At 40.6% G+C, this 17,660-nt stretch overlaps 1 protein-coding gene and 1 non-coding gene across 10 annotated transcripts in view; both read left to right on the top strand.

Annotated features, from left to right (window-relative positions):
• Positions 1-17,660, top strand: part of MICU1 (mitochondrial calcium uptake 1) — a 254,403-nt gene that overhangs the window by 219,065 nt on the left and 17,678 nt on the right. For all 9 annotated transcript variants that reach the window (XM_043596599.1, XM_043596597.1, XM_043596596.1 and 6 more), the window contains one exon: positions 9,038-9,146. In XM_043596599.1, coding sequence (XP_043452534.1) covers positions 9,038-9,146 — 109 coding nt within the window. The remainder of the gene's footprint in view (positions 1-9,037; positions 9,147-17,660) is intronic.
• On the top strand, positions 10,085-10,190 carry LOC122493609. Its single transcript, XR_006299967.1, has one exon. It is a non-coding gene; the product is annotated as a U6 spliceosomal RNA (small nuclear RNA).

Genomic DNA, 17,660 nt, shown 5'->3' with positions numbered 1-17,660 from the left:
TGTTTGTCATATGCGTTGGTGAATGTATTAAGTGCCCCAATAAAGCTATGAGACCTTTTGGGAGCACCAGTGAGAAAGATTAGAACCACAGAAGAGATTCTTGGTGGCAATACAATTTGAACTTGGCCTTAAAAGCAGAGTAGGATTTTGACAAGCAGAAGTTATTAAAAAAGTTTGCTTTTGCTACATGTTTCCTCTTAGATCGCTATCGCCAGCAACCTTCTGTCTGTATCAGTCTTACTAATAATGCTACCAGCCATGAAGCAGGGTTTGTACTTAGCCAAACAGTTATAATAAAACTATTAGATTATTAACTTTGCATGTCATCTGTAGATAATATTCATGTGGGCTCTCCTATTCACTTATTTTCACAGCTATTTGAGAGTTGAGCCAGAATGTGGTCGTCATGGGATATCAGATTCTAGAAACATTGCTGCATAGCGCTTGAAAAACTCCAATTATTAGGTGCCCGTCAAAGTCATAAGCAGAGCACCTGAGGTGTGGCCATTCAACTAAAAAGAGTAGAAACTCTACTGATTAGCTTTGTTTAACTGATTAGCTTTGAAACCTGTCCTTCCCCCAAAGAAGTACTAAGCTGTGAATGACTATTAAGAGAATTTATGGACTTTTCACTATTATATTTCTGGTTTCCCCCACAATTAGTTTCATATACTTCAAAGGTATATGAGAGGTATACTTGTCTCTCTTTCCTATTCCTCAAGGTCATAGACATACCAGAGAAGAGAGTATAGTTGAAAGCTTAATCGAATAAACTCATTACCATTGGTTCTATGGTAGTGAGCCTGCCAGCCTGCTAAGGATTCAACCTACCACTTACTGAGTACTTGCTATGTATCAGGCATTTTACCTATCTTCTCCTTAATGATCACATCCTGCTTGGTGGAAAGAATCCCCATTTTTCAGATGAAAAATACTTTTCAGAGCCTTAGTTGCCTGAGATCACACAGCATCTTAAGAGGTAGCAACAGGATTCAAAGCCAGGACTTGTTTTATTCCACAGTCAATAATCTTCCTACTAATGAGCCTATTTAATGCTCCTCCTTATTCGCCATAATTTGAATAAGGACAAGGGTTTTGAGGAAATAAGAAAGCCAGTGTATTGCTAGACTCTAGCCTGTGGTCTCTTAAGGAGATGGCTAGAAAGGTAATCTATGGAAGCATTTTGTGTAAGACCTAGAATATGAGGCTAAGAAGTTGGGTTTATCCAGTTGGCAGTGAGAGATCATTGATATTTCGTGAGGAGGAGGAATGAACACATGAAGAAAGTGATGTTTCAGGATGACTATATATTTGCAGAAATGTAAGCAATAGAAACAGTGTGATTTCCCCCCACTGCCAGGCAACAGTTGAAGAGAATTGTGGGGTTTGCAATGGGAAGATGCTTTACTGGAGCAAGATAGTCATAGTAACACCTATGAAAGAATAACCAAGAAATTGGTGACAGTGACCACCCGTAGAGAGGGAGATTGAAAGACAAGGGTAGAGGAAGAATTGCTTTGTACTGTTTATATATTACTATTTAATAAGATTCATATATTATCTGCTGTAAAAATAATTTTTTAACAAATAAGCAGAAGACTGAGCAGATGATAAATGATAAGATAGCATACAAGGAGAAGAAGGAAAAAGGAGAATATTTTATCTTTTCAGTGGGCCATAGAGGGAATTCGGGCAAGTGGATTGATTCCTGGCGATGGATTACCTATGACTGATTAAAAGACAAAGCAAGAGAATCATGTGTGACAGTGGGTTTACCCTCACCCGTGGCCTGTCAGCACGAGATACCTAGTGGTAACAGCTGACTCCTGAGGAAGCCACATATCCCTTACCCCTCTTTCTATTCCAACTGCATTTTATATTGTTAACAATTTTATTGAGGTATAATTTATATACCATAAAACTCACCTGTTTTAAATGAGCAATTCAATGATTTTTAGTAAATTTACAGAGTTATGCAATCATCACCGCAATCCAGTTTTAGAATATTTTCATCACCCCGAAAAGATCTGTTATGCTACCTTGTGGTCAGTCCCCATTTTTGCCCTCACCCCAGACAACCATACACCTTTTCTCTGTCTCCACAGATTTGTCTCTTCTGGACATTCATGTAAATGCTTTCGTAACATAATACGGTCTTTTGTGTCTGGCTTCTGTTACTTCTCATCATATTTTGAGGCTTATCCATACATTCTGTTGCTTGTATTGATTGCTGTGTTTTACTGCTGAATACAGTAAATACTGTTCCATTGTATGGATGTACCACATTTTGTTTACCCATTCACCAGTTGAACATTTAAATTGTTTCCAGTGTTCAGCCACTGTAAATAAAACTGCTATGAACATTCATGCACAGGTCTTTATGTGGACCTATTTTCATTCCTCTTAAGAAAATTCCCAGGAGTAGAATGGCTGGCTTGTATGGAAAAAAATGACTTTAACAAAAGCACCGAACTGTTTTCCAAAGTAGATGTCCAATGTTACATTTCCAGTTTCTCTACATTTGCACCAACACTTGTTACTGTTTGATTACAGTCATTCTGATAGGTAGGTAGTGGTTTCTCATTGTGGTTTGATTTGCATTTCCCTATGACTGATGATCCTGAGCATTGTTTCATGAACTTTTTAGCCGTTCATATATCTTATTTGGTAAGATGTCTATTCAATTACTTTTTAAAATTGTGTTCTTGGGGCGCCTGGATGGCTCAGTCGGTTAAGCGTCAGACTTCGGCTCAGGTCATGATCTTGAGGTCCGTGAGTTCGAGCCCCACATCAGGCTCTGTGCTGACAGCTCAGAGCCTGGAGCCTGTGTCAGATTCTGTGTCTCCCTCTCTCTCTGACCCTCCCCCGTTCATGCTTTGTCTCTCCCTGTCTCAAAAATAAATAAACGTTAAAAAAATTTTTTTTTAATTGTGTTCTTATTTTCTCATTATAGAGTTGTAAGAGTTCTTTAAATCTTTTTTTTACATTTATTTATTTTTGAGAGACAGAGGAAGACAGAGTACAAGTTGGGGAGGGACAGAGAGAGAGGGAGACACAGAATCCGAAGCAGGCTCCAGGCTCTGAGCTGTTAGCACAGAGCCTGACGCGGGGCTCGAACCCACAAGTTGTGAGATCATGACCTGAGCCGAAGTCAGACGCTCAACCAACTGAGCCACCCAGGCACCCTGTAAGAGTTCTTTAAATCATTCTGGATACAAATCCTTTATCAGATATGTGATTTTTAAATATTTTCTCCCAGTCTGTGATTTGTCTGTTTTCTCAGTATTTTGAAGTACAAAAGTTTTTAAGTTTGATGAAGTCTAACTTATCAGTTTTTTTTTTCTTTTATGGATTGCACTTTTGGTGTCATATCTTTTTTTTTTAAGTGTATTTATTTTGAGACAGATAGAGAATGTGAGCAGGAGAGGGGCAGAGAGAGAGAGGAGAGAGAATCCCAAACAGGCTCCACACTGTCAGCATAGAGCCTGATGTGGGCCTCAATCCCACAAACTGTGAGACCATGACCTGAGCCAAAATCAAGAGTTGGGTGCTTAACCACCTGAGCCACCCAGGCAACCCTTGGTGTCTATCATATCTAAGAACTCTTTGTCTTACTCAAGGTTACGAAGATTTTTTTTATGTTTTCTTCTAAACATTTTATCAATTGCTCTTAGTTTTGAAAGACAATTCTATTTGCTTATTCAACAAATTTCTAATGTTAAATTCACTTTTTAAATATTTATTTAAATTTTAGTTAATATACAGTGCAATATTGGTTTCAGGAGTAGAATTCAGTGATTCATTACTTGTATACAACACCCAGTGCTCATCACAATAAGTGCCCTCCTGCATACCCATCACCCACCTCCCTCCATCAACCCTCAGTTTGTTCTCTATTGTTAAGAGTCTCTTGTGGTTTGTTTCCCTCTCTTCTCTCTTCCCCCCTTCCCATATGTTCATCTGTTTTGTTTCTTAAATTCCACATATGAGTGAAATCATATGGTATTTGTCTTTGATTGACTTATTTCACTTAGAATAATATATTCTAGCTCCATCCACATTGTTGCACATGGCAAGATTTCATTCTTTTTAGCCTTATCTCCTTTTTTTGAGTCATCTAGAGCCCAGGGTTTTTTTTTTAATGTTTTATTTTTATTTATTTTGAGAGCGAGAGACCAGAGAAGGGGCAGAGAGGAAGGGAGAGAGATAGAATCCCAAGCAGGCTCCACACTGTCAGTGCAGAGCCTGATGCAGGGCTCAGACCCATGAACCATGAGATCATGACCTGCACCAAAACCAAGAGTTGGACACTCAACCAGCTGAGCCACCCAGGTGCCCTTAGAGCCCAGTTTTCTATAAGTCCATCTTTCCCAAGGTAGATAACCAGTTTGTTGAACAGTTGGACCCAGAATAAAATAACTCCTGCTTCTTCCACTTCCCCATAGTATGTCAAGAAATTCCCTGTGATGCCATGCCTAAGAGAAGGTTATTTCCTCTTGCCTACTATTCTACAGGTCACGTCACCTGCCAGTGGCCTGTACACAACTATTGCCTTCCAGTCTGAACAGCTCAATTTGCAGAAAGCACATCCTTTCACTTTCCATCCATGAACCTCATGTTAAAGTCTTATTCTAGCTTTATTGCTAGAAAACCCTTTGGATTTTTTACTAAGATAGTTATGAAGAAATAAGGATTTTATGACTGGCGTCATCTTTTCTTTAAGAAGCCTATCTAAATTGTAAGCTCTATAAAATCAAGGCCCATGTCCAAAGCAATTTTATTTCCCTCACTGTTCCTGGCATAGTGCTGAGTCGTTAGTAAGTGCTCAATAAATATTTTTATTGAATCTATATAATAAAAGGTAAAATGTTACATATTTCAATTTAATAATGCCATAATGTGATGTGTATCCCACTGTTTTTCTAAATCATCAAATGAATAGCCATTCAATTCAGATTTTCTCACTGTCTGACCTCAAATAATTCTCAGCATGAGTATTCTGGCCTTGACCTATTGTATTTGATGTTTCATGATAAATTAAGTAGCAAACATTAGAGTTTGCTTTTGTCAGAGGGGATCGCATTTCCTGTACCATGCCCTTTGTTTTAGAAATTTTATGTTAACCATTTTTAAGTGTACAGTTCAGTGGCATTAAGTACATTCATACTGGGGCACCTGGGTGTCTCAGTCCATGAAGCATCCGACTTCGGCTCACGTTACTATCTCATGGTTTGTTAGTTTGAGCCCCACGTCGGGCTCTCTGTTGTCAGCACAAAGCTCATGCCAGAACCTCTGCCCCCTGCCCCATTCTCTGCCTCTCCCCTGCTCATATTCTCTCTTTCTCTAAAATAAATGAACATTTTTTAAAATCTTGAAAAGTACATTCATACGGTTATACAACCATCGCTACTCTCTGTCTTCCCAAATTGAAACTCTGTACCCATTAAACAACAATTCCCCTGGGCCCTTGGCTGGCTCAGTAAATAGAGCATGCAATTCTTTCTTTCTTTTTTTTTTTTTTTTTAAGTTTATTTATTTATTTTGACAGAGAGAGTGGGGAAGGGGCAGAAAGAGAATCCCAAGCAGGCTCCATACTGTCAGCTCAGAACCCCATGCGGGGCTCTAACTCATGAACTGCGAAATCATGACCTGACCTGAAATCAAGAGTTGGACACTCAACCAACTGAGCCATCCAGGCTCCCCAGAGTGCCTAACTCTTGATCTCAGGGCTATGAGTTCAAGCCCTATGTTAGGCATAGAGATTATTTAAAAAAAAAAAAAAAAAAAAAGGAAGGAAGGAAGGAAGGAAGGAAGGAAGGAAGGAAGGAAGGAAGGAAGGAAAAGAAAGAAGAAAGAAAAAAAAAGAAATTCCCATTTCTGTCTCTATAAACTTAAATAATTTAGGTACCTCATATAAGTGGAATCATACAGTATTTGACCTTTTGTGACTGGTTTATTTCACTTGGTATAATGTCTTCAAGTTTCATCCATATTGCAGTTTATGTCAGAATTTCCTCCTTTTTAATGGTGACTAATATTCCATTTTGTTTATACATTCATCCGTCAATGGACACTTGGGTTTTTTTCACCACTGCATGTCTTCTGATGGAGGAGAAGAGGAGACGGTATTAGGCATCCATCCACAAGCAGGAGATATTGTAGAACCTGTACTTCCCTCTAGAAGATTGATTCTAGCCTAGTGTTTACATTAGATAGCATACCAAGGCATTTGTATAAGGAATAAGCCCTATCTCTGGATGCTCTAAGTTAAGGCCAAAAGAATGGCCTCAAGTTAGGGAAAAATTACTTCTAGTTCACTGCCAAAAATTATGGAACTTGGTACATAGTAGGTACTCCATATATGTTGGAATGCATGCTTAAATTCAGATGTACTACTTTGCATAAATTGCCAAAAACTGGAAACACACCAAATAGAATGGATAAAAAAACTGTAGTATAGGGGCGCCTGGGTGGCCCAGTCAGTTAAGCATCTGACTTCAGCTCAGGTCATGATTTCATGGTTCATGAGTTCAAGCCCTGCATCGGGCTCTGTGCTGACAGCTCAGAGTCTGGAACCTGCTTCAGATTCTGTGTCCTCCCTCTCTGCCCCTCCCCCACTCATACTCTGTCTCTTTCTCTCAAAAATAAAAGAAAACATTTTTAAAAACTGTGGTATATTCACCTAACAGAATACTAATGGCAATAAAAGTGAGTTAACTACAGAATACAAAAACATAGACAAATCTAAAAGAGAGAAGCCATATATAATAGAATGCGTACTGCATGATTCCATTTTTGAAGTTCAAAACAGGCATAATTAAACTGTTTCTGTTTGAGGATGCATAAATAGATAGTAAATAGATAGTGTTTTTAAAAAAAAAGAAAGAAAGAAAGAAATGAATCCCCTAAAAGTCAGAACAGTAATTAACACTGGGAAAAGGGGCTTACGACTGAGAAAGGGACATGTTGAGGGGAGAGAGGAAGGCTTCCAGGATGCTGAGAATAGTCTCTTCCTTGACCTGAGTGGAGGTTCTCTGGGTGTTCATTTTTATAACAGCTTGTTGTACTCTTTTTGTTGTTGTTGTTGCTGTATATGGCTTTATTTGAAAATAGCACTGGGTTTTTTTGTTTGTTTTATTTATTTTTTTAATTTACATTCAAGTTAGTTATCATATAGTGCAACAATGATTTTAGGAGTAGATTCCCCATTTAGCCCATCCTCCCTCCCACAACCCCTCCAGTAACCCTCTGTTTGTTCTCCATATTTAAGAGTCTCTTATGTTTTGTCCCCCTCCTGTTTTTGTATTATTTTTGCTTCCCTTCCCTTATGTTCATCTGTTTTGTATCTTAAAGTCCTTATATGAGTGAAGTCATATGATACCTGTCTTTCTCGAATTTCGCTTAGCATAATACCCTCTAGTTCCATCCACGTAGTTGCAAATGGCAAAATTTCATTCTTTTTGATTGCCAAGTAATACTCCATTGTATATATATACCATATCTTCTTTATCCATTCATCCATCGATGGACATTTGGGCTCTTTCCATACTTTGGCTGTTGTTGATAGTGCTGCTATAAACATTGGGGTGCATGTGTCCCTTCAAAACAGCATACCTGTAGTTTGTTGTACTCTTATGTTTTACTCAGCTTTCTATATGGTCATCATATTCCACAATAAAAAGTTTTTTAACTTCTGTTGTTCTAGGGAAATTATAAAAGATCGTGTGACGTATTTATACATACAGTATTTTAGTTCTTAGTCTGATTGATAAAATGAGAAAGATACCATTGACCTGAGTTGGGAGAATACCAGGAAAGAACTATATATTGTCTATATTAAAGTTTCCTTATTACTGAGTTCCCCATGTGGATTTCTGGGCCCTCTATTTTGGGGAAATGGAAATTGGAAGGGGAGCAGCACTAAGTAGAAGCCAGTCAACATCAGCGGTCCCTTTAAGGATCTGATGCTTCATTAAAAGGCATTCACCTTGATGTCTCCCCAGTGTTACCCACTTCTTAGAAACTATTCATTTCCATCACAGCGTGATGTGTGAGAAGTGGGAAATGGCCAAAGAGGACAAATCCTCCACCCTGTAAGGGAGACTCCCTTGGGCCTAGTTATACAACTACTCTCTCTTGAGCCATCAGAGAAAGTCCCATCAGAGATCAGCAAATCTTGGAGCAGCTTTTGAAAAGAGCTCCATTCAGAAAATTTCATCCGATTAAAGTTAAGTGGCAAATTGCTTCGTTAGTAGCTTTTAGATTGACATAATGAACAGCTTCCCAATTGCTTGGGTTCTGCTAAATCCTGAAACCGTTCCCCTGCATATCACTGACTTTGGTGATTTTTTAATTGGCTTAAGCCTCAAAAAGCTTAGCTGGCCTAAGGGTAGATTATTGAAATGGACATCCTGATTCTAGTACAACTTAAAATAACATGTAACAGATCCAGGGGCTAGAGCTCATTTAAGAAGTGTCATAATAGATATTGTGACTAATTGGAGGGCACAGTTAGAAATATTTTTAGTAAAGATGTCCAGCCAACACTGTAAACAGCTTCACGTCGGATTTTACACGGGAGGGGAAAGCAATTAGCCAGCTTGCCTTTTTCAGGGTAGAATTCTAGAGTTGTGTTCCCTATACAAATTTGGCATTCTTTGACTAATTTATTCAGTTTCTGTTCTAGACATAGCATAGTTTTGTTTTGTTTTGTTTTGTTTTTTTAATCTATGTATTAAGAGAGAGAGAGCATATGCACACAAGTGAGGGAGAGGGGCAAAGGCAAGAGGGAGAGAGAGAATCTTAACCAGACTCCATGCTCAGCACGGAGCCTGACATGGGGCTTGATCTCACAACTGTGGGATCATGACCTGAGTCAAAATCAAGAGTCAGACGCTTAACTGACTGAGCCACCCAGGTACCTGAAACATAGCATAAACTTCTGATTTGTAGACATGAATAACCACCTAGTGCTCTGCATTTTGTGCTGCTTTTTGTTACAGGTTCCTGCCTTATCTTGCTGTCTCTCTTCTTTCAGGGTCTGACATTTCAGGAAGTGGAAAACTTCTTTACTTTCCTAAAGAATATCAATGATGTGGACACTGCATTAAGCTTTTACCATATGGCCGGGGCATCTCTTGATAAAGGTAATGAGACCCAGAAGTTTTTTCTTGAAGGTATAAATATTGAATCTGTAATCTGTTAGGTGACTACCCCTCCTTAACTGTGACGTGTGAGTTTTTCTTGACAATTGTTGTTGATTTTTGTTTTGTTTTGTTTTGTTGCCATTGGATGAGCCTTGCATTTCACCCTGAGCGACCAAGCTCAGCAAATGTATTTTCTTGTGCTAAAGGCCACAGTCAAGGCAGATGCCCATCTTTAGAGACTTTGGAACTTCTCTCACTGGAGCCAGAGTCATGATATACATATTGTGAAACTAAGTCAGCATGCGTTTCAATTCATTCTTTGGTGGGAAGCAATGGTTTGGTTTATTTCTTGTGTTAACTTGGGTTTTTTGGCTTTGTTTTTAAGATAAAATTGTGGCTCAGAATAGCACCCCCTATTGGCTTACCTCCTACACAGTCAGCTCAAGTTAGTACAGGCAATGTGAGAGAGCAGGGGAAGTGAAAACACTACTTTTCCCCCAACATTTTATTATGAAAAATTTCAAACACTGGGGCTCCTGGGTGGCTCAGTCGGTTAAACATGCGACTTGGGTTCAGGTCATGATCTCACAATTTGAGTTCAAGCCCCACATTGGGCTGTGTGCTGACAGCTCAGAGCCTGGAGCCTGGTTCAGATTCTGTGTCTCCCTCTCTCTGTGCCCCTCTCCCCCTCACACTCTGTCTCTCTCTCAAAAATAAATATTAAAATTGATTGAAACTTGTTTTATGGGCCCCAGATATAGTCAGTTTTTTGAAGAACGTTTCAATACATTTGGAAAAAGTATATTCTGCACTTTTGAGTATAGTGTTGTAAAAATGTCAGGTCAAGGTGGTTGATAGTATTCAGATCTTCTAACTGACTTCTTTGTCTAGTTGCTCTTTCAGTTAGTGAGAGAAGGATGTTAAAATCTCCACATATCGTGCTTGCTTCCTCAGCACATACACTAAAATTAGACCAATACAGAGAAGGTTTGCGTGGCCCCCGTGCAAGATGACATGTAAATTCATGAAGCATAAGGAAGGAAGGAAGGAAGGAAGGAAGGAAGGAAGGAAGGAAGGAAAGAAGGGCGGGAGGGAGGGAGGGAGGGAGGGAGGGAGGAAGGAAGGAAAGGAGGGAGGGAGGAAAGAAGGGAAGGAGGGAGGAAGGAAGGAAGGAAGGGAGGGAGGAAAGAAGGGAGGGAGGAAGGAAGGGAGGAAGGAAGGAAGGAAGGAAAGAAGGGAGGGAGGGAGGGAGGAAAGAAGGGAGGGAGGGAGGAAGGAAGGAAGATAGGAAGGAAGGAAGGAAGGAAAGGAGGGAGGGAGGGAAGAAGGGAGGGAGGGAGAAAGGAAGGAAGGTAGGAAGGAAGGGAGGGAGGAAAGAAGGGAGGGAGGGAGGAAGGGAGGAAGGAAAGGAGGGAGGGAGGGAAGAAGGGAGGGAGGGAGGAAGGAAGGAAGGTAGGAAGGAAGGGAGGGAGGAAAGAAGGGAGGGAGGAAGGAAGGGAGGAAGGAAGGAAGGAAGGAAGGAAGGAAAGAAGGGAGGGAGGGAGGGAGGAAAGAAGGGAGGGAGGGAGGAAGGAAGGAAGGAAGGAAGGAAGGGAGGGAGGAAAGGAGGGAGGGAGGGAGGAAGGAAGGAAAGAAGGAAGGAAGGAAGGGAGGAAAGAAGGGAGGGAGGGAGGAAGGAAGGAAGGGAGGAAAGAAGGAAGGAAAGAAGGGAGGGAGGGAGGGAGGAAGGAAGGAAGGAAGGAAGGAAGGAAGGAAAGGAGGGAGGGAGGAAAGAAGGGAGGGAGGAAGGAAGGAAGGTAGGAAGGAAGGAAGGAAGGAAGGGAGGGAGGGAGGAAAGAAGGGAGGGAGGAAGGAAGGAAGGGAGGAAGGAAGGAAGGAAGGAAGGGAGGGAGGAAAGAAGGGAGGGAGGGAGGGAGGGAGGAAAGAAGGGAGGGAGGGAGGAAGGAAGGAAGGAAGGAAGGAAGGGAGGAAAGAAGGGAGGGAGGGAGGAAGGAAGGAAGGGAGGAAGGAAGGAAGGAAAGAAGGGAGGAAGGAAGGAAGGAAAGAAGGGAGGGAGGGAGGAAGGAAGGAAGGGAGGAAGGAAGGAAGGAAGGAAGGGAGGAAGGAAGGAAGGAAAGAAGGGAGGGAGGGAGGGAGGGAGGAAAGAAGGGAGGGAGGGAGGAAGGAAGGAAGGAAGGAAGGAAGGAAGGAAGGAAGGGAGGGAGGAAAGAAGGGAGGGAGGGAGGAAGGAAGGAAGGGAGGAAGGAAGGAAGGAAGGAAGGGAGGAAGGAAGGAAGGAAAGAAGGGAGGGAGGGAGGGAGGGAGGGAGGAAAGAAGGGAGGGAGGGAGGAAGGAAGGAAGGAAGGAAGGAAGGGAGGGAGGAAAGGAGGGAGGGAGGGAGGAAGGAAGGAAAGAAGGAAGGAAGGAAGGGAGGAAAGAAGGGAGGGAGGGAGGAAGGAAGGAAGGGAGGAAAGAAGGAAGGAAAGAAGGGAGGGAGGGAGGGAGGAAGGAAGGAAGGAAGGAAGGAAGGAAGGAAGGAAAGGAGGGAGGGAGGGAGGGAGGGAGGGAGGAAAGAAGGGAGGGAGGGAGGAAGGAAGGAAGGAAGGAAGGAAGGAAGGGAGGAAAGAAGGGAGGGAGGGAGGAAGGAAGGAAGGGAGGAAAGAAGGAAGGAAGGAAAGAAGGGAGGGAGGGAGGGAGGGAGGAAGGAAGGAAGGAAGGAAGGAAGGAAGGAAGGAAGGAAGGAAAGGAGGGAGGGAGGAAAGAAGGGAGGGAGGGAGGAAGGAAGGAAGGAAGGAAGGAAGAAAAGAAAAGAAAAGAAAAAAAATCTCCACTGATAATGTGTGGATTTGTCCATTTTTCCTTTAAGTGATGTCAGTCTTCGCATCCTGAATTTTGAGCTCTGGCATTAAGTGTACACACACATTGATTAGGATTATTATGCTTTCCTGATGAATCGTTCCTATTATCATTAGAAATGTTCCCCCTTTATCTTTAGTAAGACTCCTTTTCTGGAAATTTGCTTTTTCTGATATTGGTATGATTGCTCCAGCTTTTTTTATGGTTATTATTTGCATGATATGTCTTCTTTTGCGTTGCACTTAATCTGTGTCTTTAGAGTGCACCACTTCTAGACATATTGTTGGACCTCCTGGCCTTTTAGGTGTATATATATATCTCTTTGCATTTTTTATCTTAATGGTTTCTCTAGAAATTATAACATTTCACGGTTCACTTAAAGTTAATATTGTGCCACTTCAAGTGAAACGTTAGGGGCGCCTGGGTGGCTCAGTTGGCTAAGTGTCCCAATTCTTGATTTCAGCTCATGTTGTGATCTCAGGGTCGTGAGGTGGTCGGGAGATTGAGCCCCACATCAGGCTCCGTGCTGGGCATGGAGACTGTGTAAGATTCTTTCTCTCCCTCTGCCCCTCCTCCGTTCATGCTTGCACCATGCGCATGTGCATGCACTTTCTCTCTCTCAAAAAAAAAAAAAAAAAAAAAAGGAACTTGCAATAATACTGTTCCATTATTTACCATGGCCCTATGTTTCATGCTTTAGTTGTCATTTGTATTTCATCTGTGTATGTCATAATCCCTACAATACAACATGAGGATTTTTGCTTTGAACAGTTTTAAGAAATTAGGAGAAAAATAATCTTTTATACTTATCCACTTTTACCATTTACTCATATTTACCACTTTGAGTACTTTTCATTTATTCCTGAGTATCTAAGTTTTTATCTGATACCACTTCTTATCAGTATGAAGAACTTATTTAGTCATTCCTTGTGGTACAGATCTACTAGCAATGAATTCTCTTAGATTTGGTTGATCTGACAATGTCTTTATTTCACTGTTGGGTACTACAATGTGTAAGTTTTAAACCTCTCCAAAACACTGACTGAGGTTTTATAAACACAGTCTTGCTTATTCGGCACTTTTTGGTGGATTCCTTAAGATTTTCTAATATAAGATGATGCCATCTGCAAATGGAGATTATTTTACTTCTTCCTTTCCAAACTGAATCCTTTTACTTCATTTTCTTAACTCACAGCTTTTTTTGTTTGTTTATTTTATTTTTTGAGAAAGAGACCAGGCCCAAGTGGGGGAGGAGCAGAGAGAGAGAGGGAGACACAGAATCCGAGACAAGCTCCAGGCTGTGAACTGTAAGCACAGAACCCGATGCAGGGCTTGAATTCACGAACCCCGAGATCATGACCTGAGCCAAAGTTGGATGCTTAACCGACTGAGCCACCCAGGCTCCCCATAATCCACAGCTTTTTTGAAAAACAGTTGCTTATTTGCTTTTTTGTTTATTTAAAATAATACCTCTTCTGCCTTTTGTAGAATCCCTTGAAAAAAATTAATGATATCACGGAGGGTATGTATGTATGTGTAATACCACAGGGTTATTTCTCCAGAATAGCTTTGGTTCTATTGCTCTGTTTCACAAAACGGATCGGACAGCATCTGACTATCCAAAGATAGAAGACTTAAAGTGATCACTTATTGTAAAATAAAAATTAATAAGTTCCTCTTTATATTTGCATGCCTTTTTTGAAGAGCTCAACTAAAGACAGTAGAATTGCTTTAAAGAACAGTTATCTAGGATGAATCACTGTCTGTGTTAAAATTATATGGTATATAAAATAGAATGATTCAGAGTAGTGGTGGCAAAGGAAAGTTCAACCTAGTGGTTAAAAAAAAAAATAGTGTTTCTTTCAAATGACTTCAGGCCATTTCCTGGGATGTATAGTCTCCATATAATCCATGCCTCATTATCCTTGCTATTTAATAGAGGCAGTATTACAAATTATACAGTCACATCTAACATCCAGATATATGTTTGGCTTTGAGATGTATGATATTTAGCATTTGTTCTGACTTCTTGGTTTGTTTTATCTATGTAACTTTGGATCCCTGAGTGCAAAACGATAGCTATCTAGGAGAAACTGGCCTAGATTCATACTAAGTAGCAGGGAGAAGCCAAGTGAATTCATTTCCTAGGGCTGCCATAACAAATTACCACAAACATGGGGATTTAAAAAACAGAAACTTACTCTCCCACAGTTCTGAAGGCCACAAATCCAAAGTCAAGATGTTAGCAGAGCCATGCTCCCTCTGAAGGCTCTAGGGGAGAGTCCTTCCTTGCCTTTTCTGGTTGATTGCGGTTCTGGTCACTCCTTGGCTTGTCTTCACATAGCCTTCCCCTCCTTCTCCTTCCATATCTTTCTTCCGTATATCTCTTGAAAGGGCACTTGTCATTGGATTTAGGGCCCACTTGGGTAATTCTTAGCCCAGATCTCATCTCAAGATCTTTAATTTAATTACATCTACAAAGACCCTCCTTCCAAACAGAGTCACATTCACAAATTCTAGGGGTTAAGATGTGGACATATCTTTTAGGGGGTCATTATTCAACCCACTGTAACTACCAAGAACTAAATATCACCCATATGTAGTCCACAAAGTAAAAACAAAACGGTTGGGGGGGGACGGGGGACGCAGTGAATTTAAATTACTTTGAGAATATTTGTATTGTCTGTTTGAAAGCTTAAATTTTTTTAGAAACCTAATTATGCTGTTTACCTGGGTAACTTCTATTTAGCTTTCAAGTCTCAATTCAAATGTCACTTCCTCAGAGAGGCCTTCCCTAACTATTCCACATAAATTATAAACACTAACTATATTGTCTGTTGTTCTTATAATTTAAAACAAAAAAAAAAAGAGGCATTAGCCTAAAATCTTCTGCCTTTACTATTATCATCAATTCCTATCCATAAATTATGGACAAAGACTTTAATTTCCACAAATATGGCTAATCAGACAGAGACCACTAACGACAATATATTTTATATGATAGGTGCTCAATAAATACTTACTGAATTATTCACCACCTATCCAGAAGCTAAAAAAAAAAAAAAAAAACTGCATTATCCTTGGTTTCTTGCTCTCTCTCCCCACATTCATTTTTTCACTAAATCTTTGTCTCTCTACTTCCAAAGCATATCCTGCCTCTGACTCCATTTCTCCATCTCCCCTGCTAAAGCCCTAGTCTGTCTATCCAGTCTGACAGGGTTCCATATGTCATGGCCCTTGTATACTCTCTGAGTCCATCAAATATCACTTTCTTCTCAGTTCACTCCCCTCCACATTGTTCTTTGTTTATTTTCTAAATATACCAAGTTCATTCCCACCTGAAGGCCTTTGTTATAGCTGTTCCTTCACCTCAAGTGCTCTTTCCCGTGATCTCTGTGTCTTTGGGCCCCTGTGATTCAGTTTTCATATAACTCACTTCCTTCCCATTCTAAAGTAACTCCATCAGCCTGTGTCATAGTAATTGTCACTACTTGATATTTTCTCGTGTGTTTATGTGTTTTGTTATCTGACTCTGCTTATTAGCATGCTTATCTGTCTTGTTCATGGATATATTCCCTATGCCTAGGACAATACCTGGGATACAGTATACATTTTACACATATTTGACCAATAAATGAATAAGTTAATAAACATATTGATGGATATAAATAAGACATTGGATCTCGAGCCAATAAACCCTCAACTTTCACAATAGACCCAGAGAGCAAACTCATGCTATATTAATTCATTGCGTTCTTCTGTAATCCCTATCTTTTAGATTTGGCATATATTTCACCTTCTTGGACACCTAAAGGGGTGATACCAGTCATGTTAACTGTTTATGTACCAGCACGTGCATGGAAAGACTAGTGTGTGTTCAGCCATCCTTGCCAAGTTCCCTCACCCTGCCAGATGTGCCTATCCTCAGTAGCCTTTCCTTGTACTTTCCCCTTTGCTTTCAAACCTTCCTAATCCTGGCAGTCCTACTAGTGATGTTTCCACTGGTTTGAGCTCTACCCGAATTCTCCCTCTGCAGAATCATGTGATTTTACTGCTAAGACGAAACTTGGACGAAGGGTAGAAAAGTGTCGTGGTTAAGAACACAGGTTCTGAAGTCATATTGTCTGGGTTTTAAGCTCAGCTCCATCATTAAGCTAGCTGAGTTGCTCTGGGCATTTTCTAAATTCAGTCTCTATGTTTTTAAAAATCAGGATAATGACACCTACCTCATAGGTTATTAAACTTGTACCTATCATGCAGTGACTGTTTAATAAACGTCAGCTGCTTTCATTATGAAGTTGATGTAAACCAGTTAGGTGTGGTTTGTCCACTTGTTCAACTAGCAGCACAGATACTGTGCTGGGTTCTACCCTCGAGAAGCTCGAAGTTTTGTAGAGGAGAACGGTAAGTATACAAGCTTTGCCAGTTTGGTGTGATAAGTCATGATTAGCCATAAGGTTGAACGTGGATACTTTTAATACTTTCCCCACCATACCAGGAGTGGGGAAAGAGTGGGTCAGGGGTAGAGACAAGATACTTTGGTCTGCCTGCGGCTCATAGTCTCAGCTGCCTTCATTTTTTCCCAAAAGGTTAGGACCTTCAGAAATTGGCACCTTTTAGAGGCCCTGGCACTGTCTCTTCCTTGGCTATTTTAGAGCTTGCAACCCTGTCTTTAGACATAATTTAGCACAGAATTTCCCAAACAGCACTGTGAAGAACACTATTTACTGCAATATGTTAATGGTTCTGTGGGTTTAAAAAAAAAAAAAAAGTTCCATGGTTCAAGTAAGTTTGGAGAATGCAGAATTTCTTCCTGCAGCACTACTCCTGCCAACTCTTTAATATGCTAATGTGCATTATTAATCTCCAAGAGAGCCACATAGTTCCCAAACTTGATTTGCTCCAAAATGTCTTTTAACAACTTGCAGAGCTAATGGTCTTCAGAACAGTTTGAGAACCCAGGCGGGTGGCAGCTACAGATTCACAACATGACGGCATGATCCAATCCCTCCAGAGTAAAAATAAGTAATTTCATTGAGGCTCTTTCTTTAGTTCTGCGTGGCCCATGTGGGAATAACACCTCCCAGGCAAGTGTGAAATGTCCTTGGTGAATTCTGACCATTTGAAGAAAGAACCTTTTTCCATGAAATAGTGTGTGTCTCCACAATAGGTCATCTCTTGTTTAGCACTTAAAAGGAAGTGGTTCTATTGCTTATTCGTGCACATACTGGGCATAAAATTAGATATATAACCTCTCAGAGTGCTGTCTGAATGATTTACCTACTCTGCTGAAGAAGGTAATGAAAAACTGAACACGACTTCTTCCCTGATGACATCCTCTGATGGAAAAGTTAGAAATTGAATTGGAGCTCTAGAATGAGCTATGGTTTGTATAACGTCAAATATTCTTACTTTTGGTGCGCCTGGCTGGCTCAGTGGGTGGAGCGCGTGACTCTTGACCTCAGGGTCATGAGTTCAAACCCCGTGTTGGGTGTGAAGCCCACTTAATAAAAAAAAAAAAAAAAAAAAAAGAGAGAGAGAGAGAGAATATTCTAACTCTTGCCAAGAGAATAAAAGGTTTCCAGGTATGGCGAAACCCCATTATAGAGCACCTCGGGATATTATAGATTTGGTAAACCTGTAGGTACAGTTGTGTCCCCTGTGTACTTTGAACTATAA

Source organism: Prionailurus bengalensis, chromosome D2 (genome assembly GCF_016509475.1).
Source record: "Prionailurus bengalensis isolate Pbe53 chromosome D2, Fcat_Pben_1.1_paternal_pri, whole genome shotgun sequence".
NCBI classification, from domain to species: domain Eukaryota; kingdom Metazoa; phylum Chordata; class Mammalia; order Carnivora; family Felidae; genus Prionailurus; species Prionailurus bengalensis.
The sequence above is the reverse complement of the archived record's forward strand: the minus strand, read 5'-3'. Positions and strand labels throughout refer to the sequence as shown.